General features: G+C 56.0%; 1 protein-coding gene across 1 annotated transcript in view; it reads right to left on the reverse strand.

Moving 5' to 3' along the window:
- Positions 1-1,862: 1,862 nt before the first annotated feature.
- GGT1 (gamma-glutamyltransferase 1) overlaps positions 1,863-25,448 on the reverse strand; it is a 39,814-nt gene continuing 16,228 nt past the window's right edge. The window contains exons 2-14 of the mRNA XM_053587056.1: positions 16,981-17,151; positions 16,343-16,548; positions 14,193-14,323; positions 13,970-14,056; positions 7,978-8,170; positions 7,467-7,624; positions 6,495-6,644; positions 5,897-6,033; positions 3,267-3,454; positions 2,907-3,034; positions 2,692-2,804; positions 2,495-2,608; positions 1,863-2,173 (exon numbers count right to left, since the gene is read on the reverse strand). Of these exons, the coding sequence (XP_053443031.1) occupies positions 2,027-2,173; positions 2,495-2,608; positions 2,692-2,804; positions 2,907-3,034; positions 3,267-3,454; positions 5,897-6,033; positions 6,495-6,644; positions 7,467-7,624; positions 7,978-8,170; positions 13,970-14,056; positions 14,193-14,323; positions 16,343-16,506 (1,710 nt within the window). The 5' untranslated portion in view covers positions 16,507-16,548; positions 16,981-17,151 and the 3' untranslated portion in view covers positions 1,863-2,026. The remainder of the gene's footprint in view (positions 2,174-2,494; positions 2,609-2,691; positions 2,805-2,906; positions 3,035-3,266; positions 3,455-5,896; positions 6,034-6,494; positions 6,645-7,466; positions 7,625-7,977; positions 8,171-13,969; positions 14,057-14,192; positions 14,324-16,342; positions 16,549-16,980; positions 17,152-25,448) is intronic.

A 25,448-nucleotide genomic window follows, 5' to 3' on the forward strand; every position in this document is an offset into this window, starting at 1 on the left:
GGCTGCTTCCCTGTCCATCTCCACTATTCCTGGGATGGCACTGCCTCCTCCCCTGGGGACACCTGCCTGGGCCCTGTCCCCCCAGCCCCAGGAGCTGAGGCAGTAAGGACCCACTGAGAAGCTCCCTTGGTGAGGCTCAGCAGGGCCACAGGGTGCAGGGGCTGAGGGAAGGACTCCTCTGGCCCTAATAGTCCGCACACGTCCTTCCCGCTTCCTTCCCAGCTGAACATTCCCCACACAGGGTGTCTACACATGAAGGCAGAGCCGCCCCCCCAGTACAGCAGAGAAACTGAGGCTCCTAGAGGGACTGTGTCCTCACAGGCCATGCAGCCTGCCAAGCCTCTGTGTCCAGCCAGAGTCCCTGGTCATCCTGGGCTGGAGTGGCTCTTAGGGGCAGGCCTTCCTGTAAGCTGTTCCCACAGCTGTCTCTCACTGGGGGGGGACTGTGGGTGCCTCCCCCTGTCCCCACCCGACCCCCATGCAGCAACGACATTGCTCAACCGAGAACCACAGCCATTCCTGGGCCCTGGCCAGCCCACCCACCTACTGTAGGCCTCAGAGCCCAGAGCCCAGAGCCCAGGAAAGCAGGGAGTACAGAGTTAGGGAAGTCCCCCTCCTCTCCCCAACCACCCTGGTCAGGCAGAGGCCAGAGTGCAGGGACCGCCTGAGCAAAGGCCCAGAGCAGACAATGGGTATCTCCCTGGGCCAGGCTGGAGATGCAGCCAGGGAGGCCCAGCGGGGAAGGGCCTGGAGTGCCCTTATCCAATAGGTGACAAGGGAGGGGACAGTGGGAAGAAAAGAGAGAATTCAAGTCCCCCAGCCCCTGAGGTAGTCTTTGGCTAAGCCCCAGGGAGCTTGGGGACCTGGGGTACACTTTGCCAGCATGTTGGACCCAGGAAGCTCCACAGCCAGCCCCACTTCCCTCAGTACAATGCAGCCTGGACCAAGGCCTGCCCCTCTGACCTCAGTCTTCTCCCCTGCTTTTCCTCTCAGGCCAAATAAGGGCAGAGTAGCGAGCAACTTGCACACTGCTCAGTCTCTGTCTTATCCCTGGGACGTGGGCAGCACCCTCAAGGGCTCCGTGTCAGACCTGGGCAGTCTACAGGCACAACAAAGTCCCATTTCCCTGTGGGCACTTGGGAAGCAGGAGGTTTTCTAGCCTCCTGAACGGCAGTCCAGACCTGGCCTTGCCCGAGTCCTCCCCAGCCTCAGAGTCGCTCTCGGAGCCCTGTGCTCACTGGTGGGTGAGGGCTGGCTGTGCCCTGACCCTGGCCCCCCTCTACCAGCCTTTACCAGCCCTTCACCCCATGTTACCACCACCTACAAAGGATGAGTTTCCACGCTGAAGGATGCCGCGTCCAGCAATTCCCTCCCAGACCCGCCTCCTCTGGGCCGCACTGTTTCCCAGCTGTCCTGAGCCCTGACCCATAGGGATCTGGGGACCTCTTCCAGCCCACTGTTCCCTGAGAACCAGGCCTCCCCCTGGAGCTGGTCCCAAGCTCTGGTTTCACTCTGGCTTATGCTTGGAAACCACCCCCCGGAGCCTGGCTCCGACCAGGACATTCAGAGGCAGCCTCCTGGCAATCCCCAGTCCTCAGAACTCAGCTGCGCCTCAGTGTGCAGGGTTAGCAGGGACACCCAAGGGGCTGAGGTGGCGCCAGGTTCCTGGCATCTGATGCCCCCACGTAAGTGACCTCTGGGGCTGCGGCGCCCCCTGGTGGCGCATATGGGGTAGCATCGCGTGCCGGACGGGCCCCTAGCCCGCTGTGGTCTGCGGAGCAGCTGCCTCCTGAAAAGGCTGAGGGTGGCTCCTCCCAATCCCACGTCTTCACACATCCCTCAGCCAGTCGGCTCCACTTCACACACAGGACACTGAGGCCCAGAGGATGGGGAGCCTGGCACAGCAGCCTCCATTTATTGCACTGCTCTCCACTGGCAGGGGAAGCAAGTCCGCCAGGGTGCCCCCTCCAGCCCTGGTGAGCATCTTGTGACCAGGTTGCTGGTCAGTCTTGTCTACCCTGAGCACTTAGTAACCGGCAGGCTCCCCTCCCTTCCTGGAGTCCGAGGCGGCCGCCCAGCCACTGGCCGTGTGGGCAATGGCCTGCACCACAGCGATGAAGGAGGAAGCAAGCTGAGTTTGGTGGTGTCGGGTCTTCAGGGCCGCAACCACCACCTAGGGGTGGAAGGAGATGGATAAACCTCAGCAGGGCCCCAGATGTCATCCCAACCAGGCCTGCATGGTCAGGCCCCCAGAGGGCGCCATTTCTACCCAGTGACCAGGAGGAGCAAGCTGGGTGCACCAGGGCCTGCTGGCTCTCATTACAGCAGGTGGCTTAGCCCTCACAGCACCGAAGGCCCAGGCAGAGGGCACAAGGATCATCTGCTTGGGCCGGACACCTACTGGTGCCTGCCCTGTGATGGCTTAGGAGATCCAGGCTTCCAGCAGGATGCCCTGCAGCCCCCACCTTGATTCGGTTCCCCACCCCTAGCCCACCTCATCGAGGTCTTTCTCCAGCGTTGTGATGTTGGGCAAAAGCTGGTTGTGCAGCCGGGGCTCCTCCACGGCCCGTTTCACGTCATAGCCAAACCACAGGTGGTGAATGATAGCCTGGCGGGGGACAGGGGTGTAGTCAGCAGTATCTAAGGGGCAGAGGCAGGGAGGGGTCAGGGAGGGCAGGGGCTGGCACATACCAGCGCAGTGGCTGTGGTGATGTGTGTTCCCCCAGAGGCTCCCACCACCATGCGGACACGGCCGTCCTGGCCCACTATGATGGTTGGGCACATGGACGAGAGTGGCTGCTTCCCTGTAGCCAGAAGGATGGGACAGAAAAGCTGGTCAGTTGCATGCCCAACCCACCAATCTCCTCCCCACCCAAAGCTCCTGCCCCTTGATCCCCACCCCACACCTGGCTTGATGAAATTGGCAGGTGAAGGGGGCACCCCGAACTGGTTGGTGATGTTGGGAGAGCTGAAGTCATCCATCTCATCATTGAACAGGATCCCGCTGACCCGGGAGCGGACCTTGGAGCCGAAGCTGCAGGCCAGCCGGGTTAGATGGCAGCGTCCGACCCAGGCCAGCCCCGTCTGGGCCCTCCCCACCCTTCTGAAGCTCAAACTCACTCCCTGGGAGGCCCAAGGCAGACCCCTGAGGTAGGGCCTCAGTTTCTTCCCACAGAAGGAAGTGTTGGAGCCCCTTACGGCACACGCAGGCAGCCCCCACCCACCCGGCCCAGCCCTGCCCAACCCAGGTGGCCAGTGTCCCCTACTAGAGGTTGATGGTGCTGGTGGCAGACACAGCACTGCCATCCTCCGCGACAACAGACAGGTGGGCGGTACCCCCATCGTTGGGCGTGTAGTACTCTGGCTCGTAGTAGGAGGCTGGGTGAGTGGTATCGTTGGAAATCCGGGCCCGGAGCTGGGCCGCAAAGAACTCAGAGGTCATGTTGAGGACCACCTGCCGAGACCCCAGAGCTGGCCTGAGGAGGTGGGAGGGAGGTGGGGAGGGGGGCACAGGGTTGTGCCAGCAGGTCTCAGAAAGCCCCCTCCCCCAACTGTGGCTCTGATCACAACCCTCCTATATCCTAAACCCTCTTGTGGCTCCCCAGGGCCCAGAGTCAGGCCCTGCCCTTCATGTCCACTCTGACCCCCTTCTCTCCAGCCCGTCTCTGTTGCATTTCAGCAACTCTGAAGGTCTATCCGTCCCTCAAGCTTCTAGATTCTTGTCACATTCAGTAATTCATTTATTCATGCAAATGTTTATGAAGCTCGCCCAGCACTGGAAAGTCAGCAGGACCCAGGCAGGTAGCCTGGGCCTTCATGGCGGGAAAAACAAAAGCTGGCAGGGAAAAGTGCTGAAAAGCCAGGTGAGGGGGATTGAGAAGAATGTGATGCAGACAGAATGGTCAGGAAGGGCTTCTCAGAGGAGGTTGACAATTGAAAAGAGCCCAGAATGGGTGGTGCTGGCCTGTGAGTGACAGAGAGTGGACGGGGTGAGGGGCAGAGGAGATTGAAGATGCAGGCTGGGGCCCATCTCGTAGGACCATGTGGGTCCCATAAGGACTTTGGCTTTTGCTGTGTGCCACACTCACACAGGCTTGGGGCAGGAGTGAGCACCCAGGGGACAGGAGTGAGCACCCAGGGGAATGTTTTCACAGGGTCCCTCTGGTGGCCATGATAGGAATAATCATGGAGATAAACAGGGAGGCATCAGTGTCCCAGGACTGACCAAAGCCACCAGCCTGACCAAGGTCCCTGGCAGCGGTGAGGACAGAGAACAGAGAAGATGAAGGAGATAACAAGGCTCCCTGGAAGCCAATCAAAGAACATGCGTCAAGAGAGTTTCAGCCAAGGGAAAGACAGTCTCCCTGAATCTGCTCCCCAGGAAACAGAAAGAAGATAAATCCAGAATGTGGGACATTCTCCAAGTCAGCTTTCCTGGGCTTTAAAAACCAGCAAAATATCCACGGGGGTCTACTATAGGTTAAGAGAAGAGGCATCCAAGCTAGATTGCCAGGTTTGACGTGATAGATCCTGGACCCACAGGATGAAGGGAACCTCGCGGAAACCCCCGTGTAGGTGTATGGTAGATGATACCACCCGATGTGGGGTTTCTGGCTGCTGTGATGTGTCGGAATTCTCCCTCTTAGGAGACACATCCTGACGTGTGACATCAGCAACTTACTGACACCCGATCGCTCAGAACAAATGTGGGTATCAGCAGAGGAGCATGTACACGGAGACAGTTAGGAAGTTTGCAGAGGAAGAGAACATCGATGTTTTGAGGCTTTTTTTTTTTTTTTTTTGTAGAGACAGAGTCTCACCGTACCACCCTCGGGTAGAGTGCCGTGGCGTCACACGACTCACAGCAACCTCTAACTCTTGGGCTTACACGATCCTCTTGCCTCAGCCTCCCGAGCAGCTGGGACTACAGGCGCCCACCACAATGCCCGGCTATTTTTCTGTTGCAGTTTGGCCGGGGCTGGGTCCGAACCTGCCACCCTCGGCATATGGGGCCGGCGTCCTACTCACTGAGCCACAGGCGCCGCCCCTGCTTTGAGTTTTTTTACAGCATTTTCATAGGTGTGAAAACTTGCAAAACAAAAAGTCGAGGAAAGGAGGAGGATGTGGTGAGCTGTGAGACGCTGCCAAGATGGGCCTGAAGGGGAAACTGAGGCTGCCCCTGGGTGGCATGGGGATGGCATGAGGAAGGGGAGGGAGCCTGAAGGGAGAGAGGAAGGAGCCAGGTTGTCCCCTCCAGGATGAAATGGGGGGTGCAGAATGCTCACCAGGAGATGGAAGACCCCTGTTGGGCAGCCAAGGTCCTCCTGTGAGACCAAGGACCAGGGTAGGAGGTCTGCAGGTCAACCCAGAATGCTGGGGACCCAAGTGAGGACACTCGGCAAGAAGGCCCCTGATAGGGGTCCCAGTGAGGCCCCAGAGTGCAGTTAGGGCCACCCGGTGGTAAGTGGGCCAGACAGTATGGGGCTGAAGGTGGGGATCTGGGAAAGGTTCGTTTCTTGGAGTGACCAGGGAACAGGTAACCCCTGTCCACCTGATTCTGTCCCCCTCACTCATCGTTCTTATCACCCCTGAGGGCTGAAATGCCCTTCACCTTAGTACTGATCACTCCAGAACTTTCTGGCCAAGGGCATAGCATATGCAAAGGCCCTGTGCTAGGAGCGTGACCAGAAGTGGGGGCGCTCTCCCCGGCCCTCCCCACACTGTGAGACCAAGGCTGAGGGTCGCTGGTCCACCCCAGCACACAGTGGGCCCACAACTAAAGTCTGTGGCAGGAATGGATTCATAAAGCAGACACAAGGCTGCGGTGGCCACAGGAGCCCAGCTGGTGCCTCTACAGCAGGCCCCACACCCATGGTGGGCTAGCCCCACCCCTTACCTTAGTCATATCGACAAACTTGGGGTCCCCCAGCAGGGTCCTCTTGGCGTAGGCGAAACGGAAGGCCTCCACAATGCGGTGGTAGGTCAGGCCCTTCTGCTCTGGGGTCTCCACGCTCTCCCGGGAGAAGTTGTACCCTGTTGGGTCACAGCCGGGTATATGTTGGCAGGCTGCAGGGGCTCAGAGGGGCTAAGAGGGCTAACGCCTCCCTGAGCTGTCTGGCCGGCCTTTAATAACCAACAGCAGCGGCTACTTCAGAAGGCTGCTTAAAGCAGCAGAAGGGCTTCCCAGGCACTCTACATAGTCAGGAATGACCACTTAGGTTTACCAGTGGTGCCCTCTATGCCAGGCTATCTGGCCCAGGACTCCTGCGCCCCTCTCCCTCTGATGACTCTTCCTCCTCCTCCAGCCCCTGGACCATGCCCACCATGGCCCTGGACTCTCTGCACTGCCTCTCATGGCAGACAGTGAGCCACGGGGCAGGGGTATACCACCTTGGGAGCTCAGCAATGGGAGGACACGGTGTGGGGGACCCAGGCAGACCGAGATGAGCAAGGGTGGAGCGTGGGGTGGGCGAGGCAGTGTCACAGCCCCTCACCTTTGAGGATGTTGAGGATGAGAGACAGCACGGGCCCGCTGAGAGGTGCACTGGGCATGTAGAGAACCATATCCCCAAGGCTTATGTTCAGTGGGTGCTCAATCAGTTCAGCACGGTAGCTGTTCAGGTCCTCAACTGTCACAATGCCTCCTGCAAAGACAGTGGCTCGGGTGGACATAGGGATGGGGCTGCACTGTGGCAGGGAGGACCGAGTGCCCTCCCATGCCTCTCTTTCCAAGCCCACCCTCATCCCTTGTAACCCTCCTCATGACTCCAGGCCTTAGCTCCAGCCACTCCTTCTGCTAGGAATCCCTTCCTCCCTCTACCTAAGGAAGGCTCAGGCTCGGCACCTGTAGCTCAAGCGGCTAAGGCGCCAGTCACATACACCAGAGCTGGCGTGTTCGAACCCAGCCCAGGCCCGCCAAACGACAATGACAACTACAACCAAAAAATAGCCGGGCGTTATAACAGGTGCCTGTAGTCCCAGCTACTTGGGAGACTGAGGCAAGAGAATCTCTTTTTTTTTTTTGTGGTTTTCGGCCAGGGCTGGGCTTGAACCCGCCACCTCTGGCATATGGGACTGGCGCCCTACCCCTTTGAGCCACAGGCGCCACCCAGCAAGAGAATCTCTTAAACCCAGGAATTGGAGATTGCTGTGAGCTGTGATGCCACTGCACTCTACCCAGGGCGACAGCTTGAGGCTCTGTCTCAGATAAAAAAAAAAAAAAAAGGAAGGCTCAGCTACTAAATCCTCCAGGAAGCCCTCCTGGGTCCTCAGTCTGCACTCTAGCTCTTCCCTTGCCCTGGCCCCTGCTTATACCTATATTTAACTCAGAGGGACTTTCTCTTGTAGACTACATGGCCTCCCTTGGCCTTGACCTAGCCAGCTCTCTAAGGGCACCAGGGCTCTGACTCCAAATAGGGTATCCACTGCAGGATTCCTGATCCAGGCTCCCAAGGTCACCCACTCACCAGCCTCCCGGATGTCCTTCACAATCTGGGCGGTGAGGCTCCCATTGTAGAAGGCCTGGGCGCCCTCTCGGGCCAGTGTCTCATACGTGTCGGCCAGCCGGGGCAAGGTCAGCATCTCGCCCTCCTGAAGCACCTTCCCATCCCGGCAGAACACCTCACTGCAGCAGTGGGGGTTCATGTGAGATGTGGCTAGACTCCCCCATGCCCTCCCACACCAAGGGACTGAGAACAAAGCGTGGCTGGGCCATAAGTGAGTGTCCTTGGACATGGGCTCAGCCTCTTGGCACCCCTGCTGGCCAGTCCAGCCCCTTGCCTCCTAAGTGTCCCCTGCCACTCAGGACACATGGTGGCCTCAGTGTCTACTTTGGGCCACAGGCTCAGGATTTGTCCCCACACACGGTGGGAAGGGTCTACATGTCTTCAACCCGCGTGCCCCCATCAGTGTGGATTCCTGAGAGCAGGGTGCAGCTCCCCCAGCCGCTCACAGCCTGCAGGGGCCCCACAGATGTACCACAGGGCAGGCTGCCTCTCTATGGCAGCTTGCTTGCTGTTCAGGGCTGCTGCCAAGGCCCTGCCCACAGGGAAGCCCTGGCGGGCCAGCTGGATGCTGGGCTGGAAGAGGCGAGACCAGGGCAGCCGGCCATGCCGCTGGTGAGCCAGCTCGTAGCCGCGGATCTCCCCAGGAACTGCCACCGAGAGCCCGCCTGCGGGGAGAGAGCCATGGTTAGCTCCCGGGAAAGGATGTTGGGGTTTCCCACAGACACTTGCCCTGACCTGTTTCCCAGACAGGGCCAGTGAGGCTTAGGAGAAAAGGGATTTTCAGGTCCTATCCGAGCTCAGGAGTATGGATGGACTGAGGGTATTGGACACGTGCTGGGTTTTGCTGTCTCTGCAGTGGCTTCCATGTCTGAAATTACATGCCCATGATTGTACAATGAGCTCCCGGCTCCCCTCCCAGCTCTCAGTCTGAGCCATGCCCAGCCACAAAGCCTTCCTTCTCACAACACTCACGGACCAGGTCCTGCCTAGCCCCAGTCCGGGTCATCCTCAAGGCCAAGGCTGCAGAAAAGGGTCCCCCTTCCTCTTTTCTTTCTTTCTTTTTTTTTGCCCTTGGTAGAGTGCCATAGCATCACAGCTCACAGCAAACTCAAACTCTTGGGCTTAAGCGATTCTCTTGCCTCAGCCTCCCCAGCAGCTGGGACTACAGGTGCCCGCCACAATACCTGTCCCTTCCTCTTTTCTACTGTCCCAGAAGTGGGACCTGAGCCTTAATTCCTGCCCTTTTCCCTCTCTGGGCCTCAGTCTCCTCATATGACTATCAGTGTCTTTGCCTTCTAGTTCTGACCCTTGAGGAACCCCGGATTCCACCGCAAACACCCCCGGGGCTGCTGCCTCTGTAAACCCCACTGCCCCTCCAAGCCCCACTGCCCATATGGGCATGACACCCTGAGCTGGACACTGACCCTCTGCCCAGAAAGATACAGCCAAGCCTCCCCACCCACCGGCACTCTCTGCTGTCACCCTGAGATGACAAGAAGCACCTCAGCCACCCCCAGACTTGGCAGCTACAGGACCAGAACTGCCCCATCTACCCCAAAGCCGGATCCCGCTTTCTGAGCGCTGGCGTTACGATTCCTAGAAGCTGCTCATTTCTGAAGTCTGGCACCCTGCATATGATTCTTCCCTTAAAAAAAGCCTCTCCTGGCTCGGCGCCTGTGGCTCAAGCGGCTAAGGCGCCAGCTACATACACCTGAACTGGCGGGTTCGAATCCAGCCCAGGCCTGCCAAACAATGACGGCTGCAACCAATAAATAGCCGGGCGTTGTGGCAGGTGCCTGTAGTCCCAGCTACTTGTGAGGCGGAGGCAGGAGAATCGCTTGAGCCCAGGAGTTGGAGGTTGCTGTGAACTGTGATGCCATGGCCCTCTACCTAGGGCGACAGGTTAAGGCTCTGTCTCCAAAAAAAAAAAATCCTCTCCTGGGTGGTGCCTGTGGCTCAAGGAGTAGGGTGCTGGCCCCATATACCAGAGTTGGCGGGTTCAAACCCAGCCCTGGCCAAAAACTGAAAAAAATAAAATCTTCTCCTGGGTGGCACATATGACTCAGTGAGTAGAGCGTCGGCCCCATATACCAAGGGTGGCAGGTTCGAACCCGGCTCCAGCCAAACTGCAACAACAACAAGAAAAAAATAGCTGGGCGTTGTGGTGGGCACCTGTAGTCCCAGCTACTCGGGAGGCTGAGGCAAGAGAATTGCTTAAGCCCAAGAGCTGGAGATTGCTGTGAGCTGTGATGCCACAGCACTCTACCGAGGGTGATAAAGTGAGGCTCTGTCTCTTAAAAAAAAAAAATCCTTTCCTAACCTTGGGCCTATCAGGCTGTCTGTCACTCACCAGGACCCCTGCACTGCCAGACCTAGAGTCCACTTGGTTTCAGCTCTCTCCTCCCCAGCTCCCCTGCCACATGCCTGGCTGCCCTCAGGTCTCCTCTGCTGGCCACCACGGCTCCTGCCTTACCCTTTCCTCGCCACACTCTCTTGGTAATCTCCCCAGACCTGGACTTCAACCTCTGTTTACACACCGACACCTTCTAAATTTACTCTGTGGCCTGGAATACTCCCCTGATCACTGTACCCAAGTATCTACCTGCCCACTTGAAAAAGTCTCCTCAAACTTAACATGCCTCAAACCAAGCCCCTAAGCTCAGACCCACTTCTGGACAGCCCCACCTCTCCTTCCAGGTACAAACCCTGGGGACATCAGGACTTCCCTCCCACCTGAGCCTCACGCCCAACCCGTCTGCACATCGGCAGCTGCCTCCGTCCAGGTGTCCGGCATCAGCCCCTTACAACCCCCTCGTTTCTCCCTGGATCATTGGTTGCACCTCCTGGCAGATGTCCACTTGCTTCCTGCTCCTAGCACAGCAGACCGAGAGACCTCCACAGCCCAGACACTCTGAGGGCCCCCACGTCATTCTTCCTGGCTCCCTGAGAGCTCATGCCCACCCTTCCTGCATGGATCACCTGCCAGACACCCCATCACCACCCCTCTCCCCTGGGTGTTTGCTCAGACATCTTCCCTGGCCCAGGTGCCCCTCTGTGGAGCCCCATTCCTTTGATCCCTATCTTCCTCCTCCTGGGTCACCCGTTGCAGCCTTCCTGGCTCCCTGAAAGCTCATCCCCACCCTTCCTGCATGGATCACCCTGCCAGACACTAGTAGAGCCCCCATCACCACCCCTCTCCCCTGGGTGTTTGCTCAGACATCTTCCCTGGCCCAGGTGCCCCTCTGTGGAGCCCCCCACCCTCGGGCCCTCCAGCTCCACTTGTCCTGCAATAACTGTCTAGCCTCTCTCTTCTCCACCTAAATGTTTCAACCATACCACAGACTTCACCTCCTGTCTTTGTTTTGATCTGGCTGGTACTTTAAGACGTGCTACCAAGTCCTAGTTAAATAAATGAATTCCAAGGGTCTACGAGATCCTGAGTCCGTAAAGTTCTAATTTCATTTCTATACATTCTGAATATCACAAAGAGTATACCAAAAAATCGAAGATTCTGTATGTTGAGGAGGGGACCCCAAAGAGATCACTGAACTTAGGACACCCCGCTAAGGTCAGACCTGCCGTGGGTGTGCCCTGCCCCTCCGTCCCACAAACTCTCCTGCCACAATTCACTCCACCTCCTTTGAGTCGTACCCCTGGGAGGACATCAGCTTCCCCTCAGCCACCTGGGGAGTTCAGGGGACTCCCTCTCCACTTAAAACCAAGTAAGAAAAGACAGACACTGCCCCATACTCTAGAGTGCTCTGCCCACAGATGAAAAAATGAATGAATGTAAATGAGATGAAACGACATCTCCTTTCAGAATGAAATGTCTGGGCTCAGTACCCGTAGCACAGTGATTACAGCGCCAGCCACATGCACCAAGGCTGGCAGGTTCGAACCTGGCCCCAGCCTGCTAAACAACAATGACAACTGCCACCAAAAAATAGCTGGGTTGGGCGGCACCTGTGGCTCAAGGAGTAGGGCACCAGCCCCATATGCCGGAGGTGGTGGGTTCAAACCCAGCCCCGGCCAAAAACCGCAAAAAAAAAATAGCTGGGTGTTGGGGTGGGCGTTGGGGTGGCCTCCCAGCTAGTTGGGAGGCTGAGGCAAGAGAATTGCTTAAGCCCAGGAGTTTGAGGTTGCTGTCGAGTTGTGATGCCACGGCACTCTACCCAGGGTGACATAGAGAGACTCTGTCTCAAAATAAAAAAATAAAAAAATAATGATATATCTGAAAGGAGAGCATTGCTAATAAACTATGTAATGAAAAAAATAAACTATCTAACAGGAAAAAGAGTTTTCCCTCCTTTATTTGATTAACCACCTGGGACTTAACTTGTCTTTAAGATTAACTACATATGGTTTAAAATATTTTCTGATAGTTTGTTTTACAGTATTTGAAAAGAGCTGAGTAAAAGGAAAAAAAAAGAAAGAAAAGAGCTGAGTAAATCCGAGCGTGCGGTAAGACCAAGGTGGGAAGATCCCTTGAGCTCAGGACTTTGAGATCAATTTGTGCAAGAGTCACAGACCCTGTCTCTACAGATAAATAGAAAAATGGCCAGGTGTGGAGGCTCGTACCTATAATCCTAGTACTCTGGGAGGCGAAGGCAGGACGATTGCTTGAGGCCAGGAGTTCTAGACCAGCCTAAGCAAAGTGAGACCCCCCCACCCCCATCTGACTTTGTAGAGATCCTGTCTCTACTAAAACTAGAAAAATTAGCCAGGCATGGTGGCAGGCACCTGTAGTCCTAGATACTTGGAAAACTGAGTCAGGAGGATTGCTCAAGCCCAGAAGTTTGAGGTTGCTGTGAGCTAGGCTGACACCATGGCATTCTAGTTCAGGTGACAGAGGGAGACTCTGTCTCAAAAAAACAGAAGGCTCAGCGCTCATAGCACAGTGGTTACAGCGCCAGCCACATACACCGAGGGTAGTGGGTTCGAACCCAGCCTGGGCCAGGTAAACAACAATGACAATTGCAACAAAAAATAGCCAGGCATTGTGGCAGGTGCCTGTAGTCCCTGCTACTTGGGAGGCTGAGGCAAAAGGATTGCTTGAGCTCAACAGTTTAAGGTTGTGGTGAGCTATAATGATGCCATGGCATGCTACCCAAAAGCGGGTGACCCTTTTGCCATATATGCCAGAACCACATTCTGGGGAAACTGATAAGCCAGCCTCATAGAGAAGAAGGAAAATAGGGAAAAAACTCACAGCTGTGGTGCCCATAGCTCAGTGGGTACAGTGCCGGCTGGTGGGTTCAAACCCTGGCCCGGGCCAGCTAAAGCAACAATGACAACTGTAACCAAAAAATAGCCGGGCGTTGTGGCAGGCGCCTGTAGTCCCAGCTACTTGGGAGGCTGAGGCAAGAGAATCACTTAAGCCCAAGAGTCTGAGGTTGCTGTGAGCTGTGACGCCATGGCACTCTACCCACGGCAACAAAGTGAGACTGTCTCAAAAAGAAAAGGAAAAAAAAAAAAAAACACCCGCAGCTGCTTCTGCCATCAGCCTGCAGTAGTAATTTTTTTTTACCCTTTATAAACCCCAAGGCCCTTATCCTCAAGTCCAGCACCCTTCTTTCTTTTACTTTTTTTTTTTTTTTTGGCCGGGGCTGGGTTTGAACCCGCCACCTCCGGCATATGGGACCGGCGCTCTACCCGCTGAGCCACAGGCGCCGCCCTCTTTCTTTTACTTTTACACCGAGCCCTTTTCCCGCTCTCTCAGGGAAAGTAAAATAAACTTTTACTTCTTTCTATCCTAATTTTTGTGTCGAAAATTCTTTCTCATCCCATGCTACAAGTCCCCACCCTAACAATGCCTGTTGAAAATGCAAGGTTTAGATAGCCTGGGTTCAATTTTAGCTTCACCACCTCCCAGCTGTGTGACCTCAGCTGATCTGCATGACCTCTCTGGGCCTCAGCACCCCTACCTGTAAAATGGAGGTCAACACCACAGTGGCCTCCCTAGCTGAGACAGGTGGATTGTTTGAGCTCAGGAGTTCAAGACCATTCTGAGCAAGAGCAAGACCCTGTCTCTACTAAAAAATACAAAAACTAGCGGGCCTTGTGGCACACACCTATAGTCCCAGCTACTTGAGAGGCTAAGGCAATAGGATTGCTCAAGTCCAAGGGTTTGAAGTTGGTGTGAGCTATGATGATGCTACGGCATTCTACCCAACGTGACAGAATGGGACTCTGTCTCCAAAAATAGTATCCTCTTCTCTACTACAAATACAGGTGGCCCTGTAGACCCTGAGTGGACATAACAGATGCTCCCACCCCTTTACCCTGAGGGATGGCCCTGACCTTATACTAGGGGAGGGTGTTAGGGGGCCAGGGAGCGGTGAAGGGTTCTAGAGCTGCCCTGCCCCTGGGTCCCAGTTAGGAGTACACTCCGGAGGGTAAGGGCTCCTGGGCTCCTGGGCTCCTCCCAGCTCTGCACTCAATCCCAAGCCTGTGTCAGGGCTTACCTTCCTGAGACTGCTCCGAGCTGTTGAACATGCCGGCGGAGGCCAGCCCCGGGGCCACCTCGCGGGCGTTGATGACCTCAGCTTTTCCTAGAAGGGCAAGCACACAGGCAGGAAGATCCACACCAATCCCTCACCCCAGGCATGATGCCAAGAAGCCACCCCGCTGTGCCACCCCCAGCCCACACCCCTTGCCCCTCTCCAGTGCCCCTTGCCAGGGACTCACGTGTGGTGCTGTTGTAGATGGTGAGGAACAGGCCGCCCCCAATGCCCATACTGTGGGCGTTCATGAGCCCCACACACAGCAGGGCCGCGATGGCTGCGTCCACGGCTGAGCCGCCGTCCAGCAGCATGTCCCTGCATGGCACGTCATGGGCTGAGAAGTTACAGAATGGTCCCCACAACCCCTGCACCCTGCCACCCACGGCCCACCTCTCCCTGGCTGCCCTGCCCTAGGGAGGTGGGAAGAGGAGTCCATGCAAGTTTTATTTATATATTTATTGTTTGTTTGTTTTGAGGCAGAGTCTCACTATGTCACCCTCAGTAGAGTGCCATGGCATCATGGCTCAGAGCAGCCTCAAACTCTTGGGTTTAAGAGATTCTCTTGCCTCAGCCTTCTAAGTAGCTGGGACTACAGGCACCTGTCACAACACTTGGCTATTTTTTGTTGCAGTTGTCATTGTTGTTTAGCTGGTCCAGGCCAGTTTCAAACCCACTAGCCCTGGTGTATGTGGCTGGCACTGTAACCACGGTGCTATGGGCGCCGAGCCAATATTTATTTCTTTTTAATTGAGACAGAGTCTTACTTTGTCACCCTCGGTAGAGTGCCATGGCATCATACCTCACAGCAACCTCAAACTCTTGGACTCAAGTGATTCTCTTTCCTCAGCCTCTCTAGTAGCTGGGACTACAGGTGCCCGCCACAACGCCCAGCTATTTTCTGTTGTTGTTGTTAACAGGCCTGGGCAGGATTCGGACCTACTAGCCCCAGAGCATGTGGCTGGCACCCTAACCACTGAGCTATGGGTGCCCCCATTTATTTTTCAAATTTTTTTAATTTGGCCAGGGCTGGGTTTGAACCCGCCACCTCCGGCATGTGGGACCAGCGCCCTACCCGCTGAGCCACAGGCGCCGCCCTATTTTTCAAATTTTTATTTATGGCTCGGTGCCTGTGGCTCAAGCAGCTAAAGTGCCAGCCATATACACCTGAGCTGGCAGGTTCAAATCCAGCCTGGGCCCGCCAAATAACAATGTCGCTGCAACCAAAAAATAGCCAAGCATTGTGGCAGGCACCTGTAGTCCCAGCTACTTGGGAGGCGGAGGCAGGAGAATCCCTTGAGCCCAGGAGTTGGAGGTTGCTGTGAGCTGTGATGCCACAGCACTCTACCCAGGGCAACAGCTCGAGGCTCTGTCTCAAAAAAAAAAAAGAAAGAAAGAAGAGGAAGATTGCTATATATTTTTTAACTTTTTAAAAGGCTAGTCATTAAAGCAGTGGGAGTGGAGAAGGAACAAAGGAATCTGTAACCAGTTGTGATCAATTAGTTGTAAACACCACTGCACTCGGACCAGCCAAGATTGCTATATTTTATTAATGGTATTTCTTCTGTGTAAGTCTTTAGGTGGGAAGTGATCTTTACATGTAATGTGAGATAAGAGTCTAAAATAGGATAAAACAGGGCGGCGCCTGTGGCTCAGTGAGTAAGGCGCTGGCCCCATATACCAAAGGTGGCGGGTTCAAACCCAGTCCCAGCCAAACTGCAACAACAACAACAAAATAAAATAGGATAAAACAGCAGAATTTGTCCAAAGAAACAGAAACTCTTAGAATTGAGAAAAGGGATGGCCAGGCGTGGTGGCTCATGCCTATAATCCTAGCACTCTGGGAGGCGGAGGTGGGTGGTTTGCTTGAGCTCATGAGTTCAAGACCAGCCTGAAAGGAAGATCCCATCTCTATTAAAAATAGGAAAACTGAGGCAAGAGAGAACAGACTCCATCTCTACTAAAAATAGGAAAACTTGAACCCAAGAGTTGGAGGTTGCTGTGAGCTATGACGCCACAGCACTCTACCTAGGGTGACAGCTTGAGACTCTGTCTCAAAAAAAAGAATTGAGAAAAGGGGCCTTGCTGAGCTCTGGGAAACCCTCATCCCCCTCTCATGTCCCCTTCTCCCCTGACCAGAGTCCACAAAGAGGGTCAAGGAAAGGACAGGCATCTCCATGTATGCCGGATACCCCCTGTCTGGGCAACCTATTTACAGGTGAGAAAACTGAGTCTCGGAGGGGTGAGGGTTCTGCCTGGGTCCACGTGTACAGTTTTCCTCCAGGACCACGTCCCCAGGCCTCCCCACTCCCTGCCAGGTTGGGTAGTCCCACTCACCTCCCAATCTCTGAGCAGCGCTTGGCATCTGCAGCCACGGCTGCCCTGGGATACACATGGTGGCTGGGTTCCCTGGAGGTTGAGGGCAGCCAGAGGCAGAGGCTGACAATTATCACCACCAGGACCACGGCCAGCAGGCCCAGCAACATGTACCTCTTCTTCATGGCTCTGCCACAGGTGGGTGGGGACCAGAGTCAGGCCCCTCCCTGCAGGGCACAGTCTAAAGTCAGGACTCCAAGAACATGGGCAGGCTGTCCATCCCCAAGACCTTTGCCCAGGCCAGACCTCTGCCAGGAGATCCGGGCTCCATCCCTGCCCTCCCAAGTCCTCCCTGCTTGTCTTCAAGGCCAATCCTGGTAAGGACTCCCACCTCCAGCAGGGCCCCTCCTGCGGGCCCCCACACTTCACCTGCCCCTCCTAGTCCCAGGCCTTGTCTGCGTCCTCACAGAGGTCGGGCCTCCACTGCTGAGCAGGGTACTCCAGGGCCTGACTCCTCCTGTGTCCCCCACCTCAGCCCAGAGTTCCCCGGAATGGCCCCCCAAGAGAACAGGATTTTAGTTTCCAAGATGTTCTCAAAGGGAATACCCTATGGGCCCCTCCTGGAATCAGCAGGTCTGCTGGATGGAGCCAGGACTCACCGTCTGGCAGCAGATGAGAGCCCCAAGCCTTGCCTGGGAGGTGGCGTCAAAATTGGAGGGTTTGGCTGAAAGGGCCAGCAAAATAACTGGGGTCTCCCTTATACTCTGCAGGTACCTGTAGTCGCAGAATCTTCTCCAGAGACTCCCCTCCCAGGCAGCCTCCTTGTTCTCCTAAAAACCAAAGGGGCAACCTGAAGGCATCTGGCCCAGCCCTTCCCAGGGGGCTGCGTGTCTCTCAAGCACAGCCCAGAGAGAGTTTTACACAGAGCAGGGTGGGGAGGCACAGGGGTCCCTGCACAAGCCCAGGATTCCAGGGTGACCATGTCATGTGTCAAAGAAAACTGACAGGGTGGAGCCAGCCTGCCTAGCTCTGAGTCTGAACTTGGAACTCACCTGCTATGGGGCCTGGAGCAAGTCACCCAACTGTCCAGCTGGGATGACAGTGGCACCTTGCTTGTTAGGGTTTTGTTGAATTAAGTGGGTTAGACTGTGTGGAGGGCTTGGTAAGGTTGGCTATAAATTTTTTTTTTTTTTAGAGAGACAGAGCCTCACTTTGTCACCCTTGGTAGAGTGCTGTGGCATCACTGCTCACAGCAACCTCCAACTGTTGGGCTTAAGAGAGTCTCTTGTGGGCAGCGCCTGTGGCTCAGTGAGTAGGGCTCCGGCCCCATATGCCGAGGGTGGCGGGTTCAAACCCAGCCCCGGCCAAACTGCAACAAAAAGAAAAAATAGCTGGGCGTTGTGGCGGGCGCCTGTAGTCCCAGCTGCTTGGGAGGCTGAGGCAAGAGAATCGCATAAGCCCAAGAGTTAGAGGTTGCTGTGAGCCGTGTGACGCCACGGCACTCTACCCGAGGGCGGTACAGTGAGACTCTGTCTCTACAAAAAAAAAAAAAAAGAGAGAGAGATTCTCTTGCCTCAGCCTCCTAAGTAGCTGGGACCACAGGTGTCCGCCACAACGCCCAGCTATTTTTTTGTTGCAGTTCGGCCGGGGCTAGGTTTGAACCCGCCACCCTCAGTATATGGAGCCAGCACCCTATTCACTGAGCCACAGGTGCTGCCCTGGCTGTAATTATTATCACAGCTGCACCAGGGAATGCCCCCTGTGTGGCACAATGCTCTTATTTGCTACATTTCCCCTGTGGACATCCTTCCAGGCTGTGCAGGGGACAGCAGTGACCCTTGGGGTCCATGTGGCTGTAACAGCAAGTGACAGTTGTGACCCCAGTAGGGAGGAGGGATATGGAGACAGAGGGAGGAGCTCCCCTCTCCTGGACCCAGTTCTCTCCAAAGGGCAGCGTCCTGCCAGCGAGCCCCAGGCTAGGGTCTCCTCTGTCGTGTTTGCCCTGTCCCTGTTCAGAGAATCTCAGCGCAGAAGCAGACATGGTGTCCCAGAGATAGTCTAGAAATGGAGTCCTCACACACTCCCCCCTACCATAGGGGCCGTTCCAGACACCAGTGTAAAAAGGTTGTCCCCACCCAGGCTTAGCAGACCTGGAGAAAATGGCGTGACAGCATTTAACCCTTCATCTTGCATGAAAAAGTACAGAGACACCCCGCATCAGCCCTGGAGAGGCAGAGGGCCTGGAGGGTGGTCTTGCAGGGACCCTGCCCCCAAACATCCGCAGGTATGCCCAGTGTCCAGAGCAGCACCCCCCTCCACCCTGACCACTGCAGCCTGAACCTAGGCATCTCCCGTTCCTGGTTTGACCCCCCACATGCTTTCCCTGTACTCCCTCCCACCAGCACCCCCACCCTTTAGTCCTTTGACAAGTAGGCAACAGCTCTGCCCTCCTTGCTGGCTGTGGCTTGACACCCTCTGGGCACTCTGACACCCTAGGCCCTGGAAGGGAGCTTGGGTCACAGTGCAGGGTTCCTGATGGAGACAGCCAAGCTGGGAGGGCCAAGGGGCCTCAGGAGCCGGCCCAAGGATGGGTGGCACTGGTCACAGATACAGAACATTCCCATCACATGTGGAGGGGCAGGGGCCCAGGCCCATCTGCCAAGGCAGCCCCCCGTCCCATCCACTGGGCTGAGCCATAATGGACACCCTATGAACAGGCCTCTTCTCTCCTGGTGTGGAGCACATGAGCTAAGCCTCTCCTTGGGGCCCTGGTGAGCAGTGACCCCTGAGGTCTACGGTCCAGCCTATCTGTCTACCCAAAGGTCTAATAGGCTCCCCAAGGGGCAGGGGGCACCCAGCAAGGCTGAGCGTAGGGTAGGGTGTGGGTGGCCCAGGCCCCAGCCCCTCCTCCCAAGGCAGCAGAGAGGGCTGGCCCAGCTTTCCACAGGCAAATGTCCCCAGCCCAGCGGAAGACACCCTGCTGGGGGCCTGAGCTTCCCTTTCCCTAAGTTCTCTCAAGACTCACAGAAAGAATGTCTAAATCCAGAAGTCCAGCTCTCACCCAAATTGGCATTAGGAGGAAAATCAGAGAGAGGGTCAGGCGCAGCACTTAGCCTTAAACCAAGACCCTCCCCCCTTGTGACTCTGGTGGGCATACCTGAGGCCCAGGGGCAGCAGGGACCCAGGAAAGCGCCTCTTCCTCAGAAGACAGTTCTGGGCTACACAGCCTAGGAGAGGAGGCAGCAGACTTATCCCCCTGGGAAAGTCTTGACCGCAGAACTGGCCAGGCCCCCCAGTCCCAGGAGCAGCTGGAGCCATGCCTGTGACACCCACTCCTGCACAGCTCTTCAGGGGGCCTCCAAATTCAGACTGGGATCTGGGGGTAGGCACCTTCTAGAAGGAGCAGAGGCAGGAAAGGTGCAGGCGGGGCCAGATGACGCAGGAGCTTACCTAGTCCTGGAGGGAGCACCAGGCCAGAGAGGGGCTGGCTGAGTGTGGTGGCTCATGCCTATAACCCTAGCACTCTGGGAGGCCAAGGTAGGAGGAGCCCTTGAGCTCAGGAGTTTGAGACCAGCCCAGCAAGAGCAAGTCCTTGTCTCTACTAAAAATAGAAAAACTAGGGCTGTGTGTGGTGACTTACGCCTGTAATACTAGCACTCTGAGAGGCCAAGGTAGGTGGACTGCCTAAGCTCATGGGTTTGAAAACCAGCCTAAGCAAGTGCAAGACCTTGTCTCTAAAATAAATAGCTGGGCGTTGTTGGGAGGCTGAGGCAAGAGAATTGCTTAAGCCCAAGAGTTTGAGGTTGCTGTGAACTATGACGCCATAGTACTCTACTGAGGGTGACAAAATAAGACTCTGTCTCAGAAAAAAAAAAAGGCCAGGAGCAGTGGCTCATGTCTGTAATCCTAGCACTCTGGGAGGCTGAGGTGGGTGGATTGCTTCTGCTCAGGAGTTTGAGACCAGCCTGAGCAAAAGCAAGACCCCGTCTCTATTAAAAATAGAAAAACTGGGCTCAGTGGATAGGGCACTGGCCCCATATATCAAGGGTGGCGGGTTCGAACCTGTAGTTCCAGCTACTTGGGAGGCTGAGGCAAGAGAATCGCTTAAGCCCAAGAGTTGGAGATTGCTGTGAGCTGTGACGCCACAGCACTCTACTGGGGGTGAGAAAGTGAAACTCTATCTCAAAAAAGAAAAAGGATCACTTGAGCCCAAGAGTTAGATGTTGCTGTGAGCTATGACGCTACGGCACTCTACCCAGGGCGACATCTTGAGACTCTATCTCAAAAATAAATAAATAAATAAATAAAACTAGTCAGGCATAGTGGTCAGCACATGTAGTCCCAGCTATTCAGGAGGCTGAGGCAAGAGGATCACTTGAGCCCAGGACTTTGAGGTTGCTGTGAGCTGTGACGCTATGACACTCTACCAGGGTGACAGAGTGAGATTCTGTCTCAATAAAAAAAGAGGCCAGTCAGGGACACTCAGCATCCACAGGAGCCAGTTGAAGGCATCTGTGTAGGGTGTGGGACAGATGGTCCTCTCACAGAGGGTCCTCTACAGATGGTCCTCTCACAGAGGGTCCTCTACAGATAGTCCTCTCACAGAGGCCCAGCCTGTCAGGGAGAATGGGGACACTATACCACAGCAGCAATGAGGTACAGTGACTCAGCTTGTCACCAGGTAACTTTCACACAGCCCTGGGAGGGCCCTGGGCAGGAGGTAGGAGGTGCTGTGAGCCTGGGACAGGGGTTTCTCCCCCACACAATCAGTTCCTTCTGCCTGTGGACCCCTCCAGCGCACCTCAGTCTGGGTTCCCCTCCAGCTTGCCTTGTCCCTGCTCAGAGCGTCTGAACTCAGAGCCAGACACAGCGTCCTAGAGATGGTTCCTGAAGCAGGGGAGTGGGGGTTCCCCTGTCACCAGAGCCCAAGCCTGCAGGGCCTCACCACATCCTGCTGCCAGATACCAAAAGTGAGTCCCTAGAACATGGCCCAGGACCCCCAGAATCCAGACAGGTTCCACCACCAAGAACATTAGAACCCCAGGTCCAAGGGACCACCTCAACAGCCTAGAAAGGCAGGGCCCAGAGAGGGCCAGAGCTGACCCAAGGTCACACAGCCCAGCAGTAGAAGCTTGGTCACCTGGTTTTTGCCCCAAGTCTGCATGTAATAAGCCCACCAAAGAAGGCCAAGCCAGGAACAGCCACAGGCCTGGACCAGGGGACTGTAGACGTTGCTCTGCATACTCCTATGGCCCTCATCTGCCAAGAAAAAGGGTCAGAGCCCCTCCCCCACTCCCTGTCCAGCTGTGCCTCTGGTGCCCAGGATCCCTGTAGCCTCCACCTGAGGTCGGTCGCCTGCCTATAACACCTACACCACGATGCTCCTTCATGGCTGTCCCATCTGACAGAAGGGGTATGGATTCTGGCCAGGTATTGCTGCCTGCCTAGCTCACACAGCCAGCCCAGGCCTTATTCTCTCACCCACGGCCCTCATGTGGGCTCAGTGGCTGCATTCCAGGGCATTCAGCTGGGAGGGGTCTGCAGTGGAGAGCCATGGGGCTCTGCCCCCCACCTGCTCAGCAGTCTCCCTCCTATCTAAAGTGATACAAGGAATGGCAGGGTTAGTATCAGCAGGAGGGCAGGAAGAATGTCTGAGTGGGCAGGAAATGGCCTAGACCCTGATGGGGGATCCCACCAGGAATGAGGTGCAGATAAAACCTGACAGCAGCTGCAGGTCCAGGGAGGACAGGAGGGGAAGTACCTTATCAAAAGCCACATCAGGGGTGGCGCCCATAGGTCAGAGGTTAGGGCGCTGGCCACATACACCGAGGCTGGCAGGTTCAAACCCAGCCCAGCACCGGCCAAACAACAATGACAACTGCAACCAAAAAACAGCCAGGCATTGTGGTGGGTGCCTGTAGTCCCAGCTACTTGGGAGGCTGAGGCAAGAGAATCAGTTAAGCTCAAGAGTTGGAGGTTGCTGTGAACTGTGACACCACAGCACTCTGAGACTCTGTCTCAAAAAACAAACAAACAAAGGCCACGTCAGGACTCAGCGGGTGCCCTTAGCACAGTGGTTATGGCGCCAGCCACAAACACCAGGGCTGGCAGGTTCGAACCCAGCCCGGGACAGCTAAACAACAATGGCAACTGTAACCAAAAATAGCTGGGCATTGTGACGGGCACCTATTGTCCCAGCTACTTGGGAGGCAAGAGAATCGCTTAAGCCCAAGAGTTTGAGATTGCTGTGAGCTGTGACACCACAGCACTCTACCAAGGGTGACAGCTTGAGACTCTGTATCAAAAAAAAAAAAAAGGCCACATCAACAGAGGTATTAACCCACAGAACAAAGGAGGTTCTTCCTCACATGCCAAGTACGTCACATTCTGTCCCAGACCACCCCCTGCATGCAGAGAGGAGACTAAGAGAGAGTAGGTCTAGGGAAACCATGTCACCTGCGGAAAGACTAGAGGCTGGGTGAGAGGTCTCTGGTCTCCTCCAAACGCTACAGCTCTTGTCATAGGCACCCACATAAGGTGCTGAGCTTCTCGTCCCCAGGGGTGCACAAGCCTCACTCACCCAGAGATGCTGACTGCTGTGAACGTTAGCACACACCCAAGTGCAAGTACGTGCACACACACACAGACTCACACAGGTGGAGGTGAGTCTACGCTGAGCAGGGCAGGTTCCCAGGATGTAGCAGAGAGGGAAGCATGAGGAAGCGGCGGATAGAGCAGCCAGCCTAGAATTCCCTATTAATCCTCCAACCCAGCTTGACGGCTCTGTCACCCCAACCCCAGAGCCACAAGGGTGAACCTGAGGCACAGCCAAACTCAGACAGGAAAACAAGGCTTAGGCAAAAGCCATTTGTCCAAGGTCAGCTGGCCCAGGAGGTGTGCCATAGCGCAGGTGGGATCAGGACCCACCCATCCCCCCTCCCGCCCCTCCCCTGGGTGTGAGAGCCAGCCGCCCTTCCCGCCAGCCCCCAGCCCGGAGTCACCTCCCCTCTTCTGGGTGTGTGAGCACAGATCTCCGCGACTTCCACCCCGGGACGGGACGCTTACTGCCACCCAGACCCAGAGTTGGAATGTGTCTCCCACATGCCCCACTTGGCGGCGCAGGATTGAGACTTAGAGGAAAATGCTCCTTTGCTAAAATTTAATAAGCTGTACCTGCCGGAAACCTGTTGAAAGAGCTACATATGTCCGAGATGACCGCAAGGTGGCAGGCGCCCCCTGGAGTTAAGCAATGACCCTTTGCACAACGGACCCCACCCCACGCCCCAGCCACAGCACAACCAGAGCCCAGAGAGAGGCCAGCATGGCCCATGGACACGGGTCCCCCAGCCCCCGTCACAGCTCCAGCTCTGCTCCAGTGCAGATCCTCCTGGGCCTCAGTTTCTCCATGCTATACTCCACTATCTTAGTTCCAAGTCCACTTCCAGGAGCTATGGCTTCTTCAAGGGCTTCTCAGAGGCCACCCCCACCCCCCACAACTCTCCTCCACCCATGTCACATCTGCAGCAGAGCTGGCCAGAAAACCTGGGTTGGCAGTCTCAAACCCCCTATAAGACAAGAAGCAGAGGCCCCCAGCCCAGACCCAATCAGATGAAGAAACTTGAGCTCTGCCCACCTGTGCCAGCCCTCTGCAGGACATACCCACATGCGCCTCAGCCCTTGACCCTGGAGTACAGCTCACTCGCACTGCAGAGGTAGGTAAACCCAGGCTCCGAGAGGACAAGGAGCTCCTCTGGGGTATAGGCAACATATGGCAGAGCCAAGAATGGAACCCAGGTCCTGCTAGGAATCCCCACCCCTGAGATCCCCTACCTACAGTGTCCAGCAGATCAGAGAGGGCGAGTGGTGCTACTGGGTCACACAGCACTGGGGCACAGCCAGCTGCCCCTTCGCTCACCTGATTTCCAGGCTGGTCTTCCAACTGTACACCCAAACCAAACTGAGTCCAACCCCTGCTTTGACCCAGCTCCTCCCCTCCTTCCCTCTGCGGCCTGGGGTGGGGGGAGGCTTTAAAGGCACAGGAACTGTTCCAGGTAGGAAGAGAGCTGGCTTCTTGTCCTTGTCTCTGGGGCTGTATGACCTGGGACAGCTCAGGTCTCTCTGAGCCCCGTGGGGTCTCAAACCCTGAATGAGAGACCTGAATTCTGAGGGCCTTACTGGGGCTGAATGAGGCTGTATTTCAGCCTTCAGCCTGCTCTGGCCCATTGAATAAAGGGGGGATTCCCCCCACCCAGGCACCTGCGGCTTAAACCTCTCAGCCCTCAGGTCTGATTCCACACGTGATCTGCTGCCTGCCAGGATTGCCATTAGCACAACCTTGGCTTGAAGGCCTTCACTTATTCATCCATGCCCTCACTCATTCATTCACCTGTTCAACCCTGCCCCCTCCAGACCCTTCTCTCAAGGAGCCCCCAACCTGGCTGGGCATGAGACAGTACTGTCAGCCAAAGAGGAAGAGCTCGAGGGAGGGGCTGACACCAGGATGGGGGCCTTGGAAATCCAGCCTGAGCTGGGCTTGAATTGGAGAGGACCCTGCTGGTGGAAGGAACCACTTGAGCCTGAAGGCCAGGCAGGAACTGAAGGCTTCTCCGGGAACAATGAGGGCTCCAGGGTGACCTCTTGACCTCCCTGGGCCCTGAGGTGTCAATGCTAGAGAAGAAGGTAGGGTGGCTTAGACCTTGAAGGGCAGGCCAGTCCGGACTTTGTGAGACCTGGGAGGCTGGTGAATGTGTCACCGGACTGGGTAACCCATTAACCCTGGCTCACTCATTAAGACCCTTGTGGGCGCCTATTGGCTCCTTGGCCAGTTCTGGGAAGGGGGCAGAGGGCAGGGGCCATGGGAAGAAGAGAGTGTTGATGGGGGTACTGGTGGGAGCTGGCTGAGCTGGGCTCTTTGTGTCCCTGCTCCTTGGGGAGACTTCCAGGGCCAAGCTGGCCTCCAGCCAGCAGCAGCTGCCAAGGCAGCCATGGGGGTGCCAGCCCCATCCCAGCCTTTCATCTCTTAATAGCCCCTGCTGTGCTGGCACCAGCAGCCCACAGTGCCTCAGGGGCCTTGGCCAGACAGGAGGCTCAATGTTCTGGTCCCATGGGAGGCTCAGCTCCCACACAG

Source organism: Nycticebus coucang, chromosome 4, assembly GCF_027406575.1.
Source record: "Nycticebus coucang isolate mNycCou1 chromosome 4, mNycCou1.pri, whole genome shotgun sequence".
Classification (NCBI taxonomy): domain Eukaryota; kingdom Metazoa; phylum Chordata; class Mammalia; order Primates; family Lorisidae; genus Nycticebus; species Nycticebus coucang.